Source organism: Ipomoea triloba, chromosome 6, assembly GCF_003576645.1.
Source record: "Ipomoea triloba cultivar NCNSP0323 chromosome 6, ASM357664v1".
NCBI classification, from domain to species: Eukaryota; Viridiplantae; Streptophyta; class Magnoliopsida; order Solanales; family Convolvulaceae; genus Ipomoea; species Ipomoea triloba.
In genome coordinates this window covers 6,369,993-6,378,662 of record NC_044921.1, presented here as the reverse complement: position 1 = coordinate 6,378,662, position 8,670 = coordinate 6,369,993, and the positions used below count along the sequence as shown (strand labels likewise).

Genomic DNA, 8,670 nt, shown 5'->3' with positions numbered 1-8,670 from the left:
ACGGTCACATTGGAAGTGAACCGTTTTGGCCAAAGTCTCTTGCGAGAGGTTATTGCAGTTACGCGCGGAAGATCGCCTTCGAGAGGTGACTCAGAGCTACGATTGATCGACTTGTGCAAGCTTCGAGAGTTCAACTTTAATCCGCGAGAGATCGACCGGTGCGACCAGGAGATCACCGCTATCGCATGCTTCCATCGCAACTGCACTTCGAGACGTCGTTCGTGTCGCGCGGGCGTAACCTGCACAAGACATCAAGTGATGTCTCGAAGTGTCGAGACATCACTTGATGTCTCGAACTGCCGTGCCGCGAGACTATGTCTCGCGCGCTGCCCAGATGCGCCGCGGGACATAGTCTCGCGCGCTGCCCAGATGCGCCGCGGGACATAGTCTCGCGCGCTGCCGCTCGAGACATCGAAGTCTCGACGCAGCTCCGCTCCGAGAGATGATCTCTCGAAGGCTGTGGACTGAGATGGATAAAATCGTTCGGATTTTTGGCATAACTTAGCCCGCAAGGCCAGCGCACACAAGTTCAAGCCTTTCGAACTCATTTTTGGGATTTGATTTGCACCCCCCCTACGCGCGAGAGAGAGCATCTATGCTGTACAAGTTAATTAGTCATAAAATGACTCTTGTATATATAGTGGGTGAAATCTTCTTCCCAAACCAATGTGGGACAAATGCTTTTCCTTAAAGCTTTTCCCACATTTTTTCCATCTCAATGGGTCTACTTTGAGAACCAATTTCGCATTCACCCATTATCTATTTTGAGCGTATAATATATCGATCTCTTCGTCTCACTACGAAGAATCCGAATCCACTTTGACCCGACCCAAATCGAATGTGGACCCTACATATATTTATTCCACAAAATGGCCACTTAAAATGCCATTTATTGCCATTTTTTCCAACACAAAATTATGTTATTATGAATTTAAATAAAAAAATTTAAAAAATATAAATATTTTAAAATGTATAATATAATAATATAGTTGTAATTTCATATATTTGGTTAAGTATCTATTTTCATAGCATATAAAATTTAAGTTTAAATTTTGTATAATTAATAAAGTCTCTAATTAATCATGCACACATTTAGATAAATTTATAGAAAATAATTTCACAATTAATTTGATTTATTCCTAAGTGTATTTCATATATATTATAATTCCAACAATATGAACTAAGAAAATTATATTAGAAAAATGCAAATTTTAATTTTTGTATTGGTAAATTTAAATTCTAATTGGATGCATTTCCTTAATGATTGTATAATACATCGTATATACAAATAATATTTATTAATATGTATGTAGGCAAATTCTACAATATAATTTCTGTAATTGTAATATATATTGATGGATTTATAATTAAAATAATCACATCTAAAATTAACAAAATTAGCATTTTAGTTTTGTATGATTAATATAGTGCATAAATATAAGTATTTATTTTACTATTAACTTATTAAGTAAATTTCGTTTCCTAATTGAATTCCATTTTTTCTTTTTTTTAAGGCTAACATTATTAGTATTAATTAGTGAATTACGGATCTTTTCTTTTTCCTTTTTAGTGCTAACTTTTTTACTTATTATTATTGGTAGTAATAAGTGAATTCCATTTCCTTTTCTATTTTTCATTTTCTATTGTTTGAGCACAAGTGTTTGGCTGGCTTGTACGAAAGGAGGATTTTTTTAATAATAGTATAGATTTTATATCCTTATTGTTATTAATTAGTAATTTTTGATAGAATTTTCCTTTTTATTGATAACATTATTATTATTATTATTATTATTATTATGTTTCATGGTAAGTTACTTTTGTTTCCTTTTCCATTTTTCCTGGTAAGTTAATTTCGTTTTTTTTTTCCCATTTTTCCATTTTTACTACTAATATTATTAGTATTAATCAGTGATTTTGTTTTCCTTTTTTATTGTGTCCTAAATAATTTTTTTTTTCTATTGTTTAGGCAAAAGTGTTTCAACAGGAATGTATGAAATGAAATTTTTGTTAGAATTTTCTTTTAATTGGTAACCTTATTATTATTAGCCCGTGTATATATATATATATATATATATGTATATATATATATATATGTATATATATATGTATGTATATATATATGTATGTATGTATATATATATATATATATATATATATATATGTATATATATATATATATGTATATATATATATATATATTACAATTCACCGGATAAAGTGCATACATAGAAGATTTTGTTGTGTTTTAAAACAAAAAAGAGAAGATTTTATTTTGCATAAGAAGAAACAGAAACATTGATGAGTGATTGACAAAATAAAGAAAAAAAAAGGAAGAGAAAAATGGGGGAAGGGTCGAAAGGGAAAACACCCTACTACTTCATATTAATCCCCGCTAATATACGCACTTTCTCTCTCCTCTCTGCTTCTTCTCCAGGTGATCGCCGGAATCTCCTTTCTGTCGGACTGCCGGGCGGTCATGGATGGCCGCCGCGGTCCAACAATCTACCTTCGCTATGATTTTCCTCCTTCTCCTCATTAGATTCTCCAATTGTCGTGTAATTGAAATGCGCAATTGCATAAATTCAAGGCCTCTTCATTGGTTTTGACCTTCGCCTTTTCAATTTTTGTTTGTTGATTTTGTGTGTCATCATGGTAAATATACACGCATATGTTCTCGGAGCACTGAGATGTACATAGTTTGGGTCTAGGGTTTTTGCATCGGTTGGGGAGAAATGTTGAATAAGTTTATAAAAAGGGGACACCGGAAGGTGCCGAAGCCGGATGATGGGGAATTTGGCGATGGGGCGCTGGGAAGGCGAGGCTCTGACTCAGTTTCTGTTGCCAGTGTGGTGGTGAATAATTCTTCAATTGGAACGAATTCTGTGCAGTCGCCGGCGCCGGTGACTATTGAGACCTTGCCGAGGTTCCGCGACGTGCCGGCATCGGAGCAGCAGAACTTGTTTTTGAGGAAGCTTCAGATTTGTTGCTTCCAGTTCGATTTCAAGGATATGTTGAAGATGATGAGGGAGAAGGATATCAAGAGGCAGACTCTTGTGGAGCTCATAGAATTGATTCAATCGGGTTCTGGGAAAATCTGTGAGAGCAATCAGGAGGAGCTGATAAAGATGATATCTATCAATATTTTCCGGTGCTTGCCTTCGGCTTTGCATGAGACCACGGGATCAGAAAATGCAGACGCTGAAGAAGATGAGCCCTATCTTGAGCCTTCATGGCCACATTTACAGCTAGTATATGAGCTGCTTTTGCGGTATGTGGTTTCATCTGAAACTGATGCAAAGGTGGCAAAGCGGTTCATTGATCACACGTTCCTGTTGAAGTTATTGGATTTGTTTGACTCCGAGGACCCAAGGGAAAGAGAGTATTTAAAGACAATTCTTCACCGCATATATGGGAAATTCATGGTGCACCGGCCATTTATCAGAAAGGCAATTGGTAATATCTTTTATCGGTTTATATATGAGTCAGATAGACACAGTGGCATAGGTGAGATTTTGGAGATTTTAGGGAGTATAATAAATGGGTTTGCATTGCCAATGAAGGAGGAACACAAACTGTTTCTTGTTCGGGCACTCGTACCGCTCCACAAGGCCAAGTCTGTTGCAACATATCATCAGCAGTTGTCATACTGTATTGTTCAGTTTGTGGATAAGGATTACAAGTTGGCTGATGTGGTTATAAGAGGTTTGTTGAAATACTGGCCTGTCACTAATTGCCAAAAGGAGGTTCTTTTCCTTGGGGAAATTGAAGAAGTTTTGGACGCCACACAGGCATCAGAATTTCAGCGCTGCATGGTTCCACTTTTTAAACAGATTGCTTCTTGCCTTAGCAGTTTACACTTTCAGGTCAGAGGGAATTTCTCTAATAATTATGACTTATGAGTGATCTTTGAATTTCTATTTGCATCTTGTTTGCATAATATTCTAAAGTTACTTGATTTGTAGTCTTAGTTAATATTTTCCCAGTATAAAATGCTGGCTGAAGTTGAAATCTGCATTTGTTCAAGTCTCAATTTGTTCTTTAACACGGGTAATTGACAACTTCATTTGTCCTATGCTTAGGAAAAGTATTTGCTTGTTCCTTGTTTTGGTTGGTCATTGATGCGATTTGCCTGCTTAGCATTTCTTTAACGGATAAGATAGTGTTGTAAAAGGTTTACTTGTGGCTTTCTCTTGATATGCCTAAGTAACATATTTATGGGCAAGTTTATGTGTCTGCACAATGGAAGAGTTGTGTAGAAAACATTAGTACAGTTTCCAAAATTTTTACATGCTGTCTTTTTGAGGAATCTTGTGTTGCCCCATGTGTTTGAACCTGTCATTTCTTCCCATATCTTCCAAAATTTGTTTTTCCTCTGCTTACGGAATGCCTCTGGGACATCCTTCTGCACCATGAACAGCAATTGTTATACCATGGACTAGGGTCCACTTTGCATTGTAGACCTTGGTCCAAAGATTATGTGTTTGCAGTTAACATATTATGTGCCTCAAGTTAATAAATTATATGCATGCAAATAAATTGAAGGAACAAAATTTGTTAACTACAACCACATAATATGTTAACTGCATATTATGTGCATATGTGCATGACTGCACGCAGTTAACATATTATGTGCCTTCAATTTATTTACAGGCATATAATCTATTAACTGCAGGCATATAATATGTTAACTGCAAACATATAATATGTTAACTGCATACACATAATCTTACTGTCATTTTGGACCAAGGTCCACAATGCAAGATGGACCATGGTCCATAGTATAATTTGTCCATGAACAGAGAAAAGGCTTGCCTATTGAGTGCCCTAGTCATTTATTTGCTAAATTATATCATAACTTCCAAAGGCTAAAGCTTTAGCCATGGATAGTTAATTTTTTTAAATGTTTGCTTCCCAAAATGGTCTCTGCAAGTCCTACCATTGACATCCTCACCATTTTTGCTCTGTGCAATACTCCTCATACTCCACTCATCCAATTTTCACTGCCTGCTTCTTGGATTCATTCCCAAACCATAGTGTCTCTAACCTTCTTCACCAATTCAGTGTTCGGTATCCTTTAGTTATGTTAAGGATGTATACATGCAATCCATCTAGCAACCAATCTGCTTTAGGATTTCTGTTGATTACAGATTGCTTCTATTTTTGCTAATATGACTACACATTTTGTTCTTCAAGTCTATTGTGCCCTTGCCAATAACAAGGAGCCAATGTAATAGTGCATAGTGGAGTAGGTCAATATTTCCTCATTATTACACAACAGGAGCAAATGCGTCTTCAAACTTTCCTAGTAGAACCTATCCCAGGTATCCATGAACCCCTGCACCATTGCACCTGCATTACTTCCTTTCTAGTACTGTCAACATCATTTGTAACTAGTGACCATCATTAGACACCAACCTTTAAATTCACTTCATTTACCATACCTAGCCCTCTCATTCCTTCTACCCTTATCTATGTCTTCTCCATCTTAGAATAACCATTTCTACCACACAAACATCTACAGCCTAACCCTGCCAAGAAAAATCATTACTTCAGTTCTTCCTTCTTTTACATCTCACAACCATTGAATACTATATCTAATCACCTTCAAGTGCAAAGTGAAATTCTTAAATGTCTACTTCGTATCAAATTTAGAGTTGTTGGAACGATTTTGATTAATTATGGAAGATTCTATTTATTGCAATGTTTCTGAGCATCTCAATCAACATTGTATTTCAGGTTGCAGAACGTGCACTATTTTTGTGGAATAATGAACACATAGTAAGCCTGATTTCCCAGAATCGGAATGTCATTTTGCCAATTGTCTTTGAGGCTCTGGAAAAGAATATACGAGATCATTGGAATACAAGTGTCAATGGCCTGACTGTCAATGTCCGGAAAATGTTCTTGGAAATGGATGCTGATTTGTTTGAAGAGTGCCAAAGACAGTATGCAGAGAGAGTGGCTCGTACTGCAGAAGTGGAAGGACAACGAGAATTAAGGTGGCAGAAACTAACAACTGCAGCAGCCAATGGAGGCTAAGAGGACATCCATTTCATACCTGATTGATTAAGGCAGGATAAGGTGCTATCCAAATTGGATGCATGATCCTGAACACATGCTTCTTCTGTATAATGACATGGATTAAATGCTATCCAATCAGGGAAGCATAATCCCTCAACATGCTTTTCCATCGGTATTCCTGTTTATTTTCAATGAGCCAAGTTGTTGAAATATTAAAGCAGCACAGCAAGTAATGTAATTCTAATGTATTGATTGCTGTGAGTGCCATGTTGCTGCATACAAATGATTTGTGAAAGTATGTGTATTTCTTCTTTGAACTTTTCATTTCCCATAGAAATATTATTGTTGAGTTCCATTTGCCACTGACTTTAGCATTAATCTTAGGAATTGTTTGGTGTAAGTTGGGATTGACTATTTGACAGTAATCCTTGGCCTAGTGGTAGAGGTGAGGTTTGGGGGGATTGAAGTCTTAGAAAAGGTTTTAGGTTGTGGGGTGTGGGGATGGGGGTAGGGGTGTGGAGGGTCTAAGATGCATTCCATTTTTGGATATCAGCTGTGTACCAAAGCACTATGCTTATCTCCTAAATTGATTTCTTCCTATCTGATCACATGCATATGCATATTAAACTTGAACTTGATAGTTTTATAATGGAATGAGACAAAATCTAAATGCAAACTGGTATCTAAAGTACTTTTTAGCCAGACAGCATGTGTCTATTTTACCAAAAATGGTGATGCCAAAAGTGAGATACAACTCCATCCTTGAGAAAAGACAATCCAATATTTCCTTTGATGAGCTAATGGAGGCCTCAGGACTATGAGGACACATCCAAGGGAGTGGTGGAGTCCCCACAAGCTAGTTATCCTGTTTTCCACCCACTTTTGTCCATGTAAGTATTTCTGGTTCTTCTCTTAGCCTTTGGATATTATGACCACATCATGTCATATGTATATAAACAGGCTTCTAATACTCTTGAGTTTGTATTGCAATGGAGGAAGAAACATTGCGTAAAGGTCCTTGGCTTGAGGAGGAAGACGAGAAACTGGCTGCTGCTGTTGCCTCTTTGGGAGAACGCCGGTGGGATGCATTAGCTAAGGCATCAGGTATGCAGTAGCTAGCTGCAGAACCACTTAGAGTATTGGGGATTGGTTAAAACATTTTGAGATTTTGCATGCATTCTGTATACTTTCTCATATGCAGGGTTGAGAAGGACTGGCAAGAGCTGCAGGTTAAGATGGATGAACTACCTCCGCCCCAATATAAAGCGCAGTCGCATCACCACAGAAGAAGAGCTTCTGATTATTGAACTTCAGAGAAAATGGGGAAACAAGTATGGTTGGTTTTCTACTTTTCCTCTTTAAATTAAGTCATCTGCTTATTCCCTGATTATAATTTTATCCTTGCAGGTGGGCAAAGATAGCTAAACAGCTGCCAGGAAGAACTGATAATGACATAAAGAACTACTGGAGAAGTCACTTGAGGAAGAAAATTCTTCGAGAACAAGGTTACAACATTCTGCTCTTATTAATGTTATTAATAACAAAGGTTAATGTCCTTTCAGGATGTTTTGATCAATCTGCTCCGTTTTAACTAAAAGTTTAAATTGTTAGTGAGAATACACATTTACTCCTTCCTCAACAGAATGCTTCAAGAATACTTCAAACAAAGCTCAACAGATGAATACTTCCTGGCATTCCTGCACCACTGCAGACCGCGCTTCCCTCAAGGATGGTTCTTTGGGTTCCTCTGCTGATTCTTCAGAGGTAGTTGAGTTGCCAGATTATACGCTCGTGAGCTCTCCATACGAAGAGCGATTATGGAATTGGATGTCGAGCTGGTCTCACGAGGATAGCGAGATGGAACATCATGGGGATGGAGAAAGTTGCAGCAGATATCAGTGGTGTTGTCAACCTCAATGGACTTCTGATTACTCATGCATTGGAACAATATGGGATTATGCTTCATCTTCCATCTGGGACAACACTAGTTAAAACCAAACATTCTTCTTCAGGTTTCTGTTCTCAGTGGAAAATGAAGAAAAAAGAACCTTACAACTGTACATGCATGTATATATATATAAATTATGGACAAGTGGATTACTGTAATTAAGAACTTTCTTTGCTGCTTTATTGAGGTTTCTCTTTTCATTTTTCTATTTACTTGTCATTGACTTCAAGCCTTGGAAGACTTATTGGGAATGTGTAGTTGTAGTCCAAAAGTTCAAGTCGAGACAATTTTTTACTTTAGTTCACGCAGTAATATACAAATAATGTTTATAGCTATATATAAAGCCCGCTTAAATTAATATGAAAATGAAAAGGTGACACTAATATATATATATTCAGATGCAGTCAAATCTAGATCAATGGCTCAAATCAATGAAAAAAAAACGCATATCTAAAATGGTGCACCTTAAGTGTTAAAATGATGCATCTTAAGTCTTATCATCACGCACCTTCAGTTTATAACATTGGTGCACCTTAAGTGATATAAAGACGCACCTTAAGGAGGAAAGCCACGCACCTAAAACTTTAGTCCGACGCACCTTAAGTTTCAACAAAAAATGCACCTTAAGTTATCAACTAAAGAACGGACGCACCTTAAGCGCAGAAACCACACACCTTAAGAAGAAAAGCCACGCACCTTAA

The 8,670-nt window shown here is 37.0% G+C and overlaps 2 protein-coding genes across 3 annotated transcripts; both read left to right on the top strand.

Annotated features, from left to right (window-relative positions):
- Window positions 1-2,316: 2,316 nt before the first annotated feature.
- LOC116022636 (serine/threonine protein phosphatase 2A 57 kDa regulatory subunit B' beta isoform-like) lies at window positions 2,317-6,383 on the top strand. The gene is made up of 2 exons (XM_031263411.1): window positions 2,317-3,863; window positions 5,737-6,383. The coding sequence occupies exons 1-2, from the start codon at window positions 2,733-2,735 to the stop codon at window positions 6,037-6,039; spliced, it is 1,434 nt and encodes a 477-aa protein (XP_031119271.1). The 5' UTR covers window positions 2,317-2,732; the 3' UTR covers window positions 6,040-6,383.
- A 541-nt stretch (window positions 6,384-6,924) lies between these two features.
- On the top strand, window positions 6,925-8,175 carry LOC116022866 (transcription factor MYB27-like). Of its 2 annotated transcripts, none has more exons than XM_031263752.1 (4): window positions 6,925-7,125; window positions 7,223-7,352; window positions 7,429-7,526; window positions 7,664-8,175. In XM_031263752.1, exons 1-4 carry the CDS (start codon window positions 7,011-7,013, stop codon window positions 8,011-8,013), a joined length of 693 nt encoding a protein of 230 aa, XP_031119612.1. In that variant the 5' UTR covers window positions 6,925-7,010; the 3' UTR covers window positions 8,014-8,175. The 2 variants fall into 2 exon arrangements, with proteins under 2 accessions (XP_031119612.1, XP_031119613.1); XM_031263753.1 differs by having other exon boundaries at window positions 7,633-7,927.
- The last annotated feature ends 495 nt before the right edge of the window (window positions 8,176-8,670 follow it).

Excerpts from the sequence above, each read along its gene's own strand:
- LOC116022636 (XM_031263411.1), top strand. The coding sequence starts at position 2,733 with ATGTTGAATAAGTTTATAAAAAGGGGACACCGGAAGGTGCCGAAGCCG. Across the intron at positions 3,864-5,736 it reads TTAGCAGTTTACACTTTCAG|GTTGCAGAACGTGCACTATT; the intron begins GTCAGAGGGAAT and ends ATTGTATTTCAG.
- LOC116022866 (XM_031263752.1), top strand. The coding sequence starts at position 7,011 with ATGGAGGAAGAAACATTGCGTAAAGGTCCTTGGCTTGAGGAGGAAGAC. Across the intron at positions 7,126-7,222 it reads TGCATTAGCTAAGGCATCAG|GGTTGAGAAGGACTGGCAAG; the intron begins GTATGCAGTAGC and ends TCTCATATGCAG. Across the intron at positions 7,527-7,663 it reads GAAAATTCTTCGAGAACAAG|AATGCTTCAAGAATACTTCA; the intron begins GTTACAACATTC and ends CTTCCTCAACAG.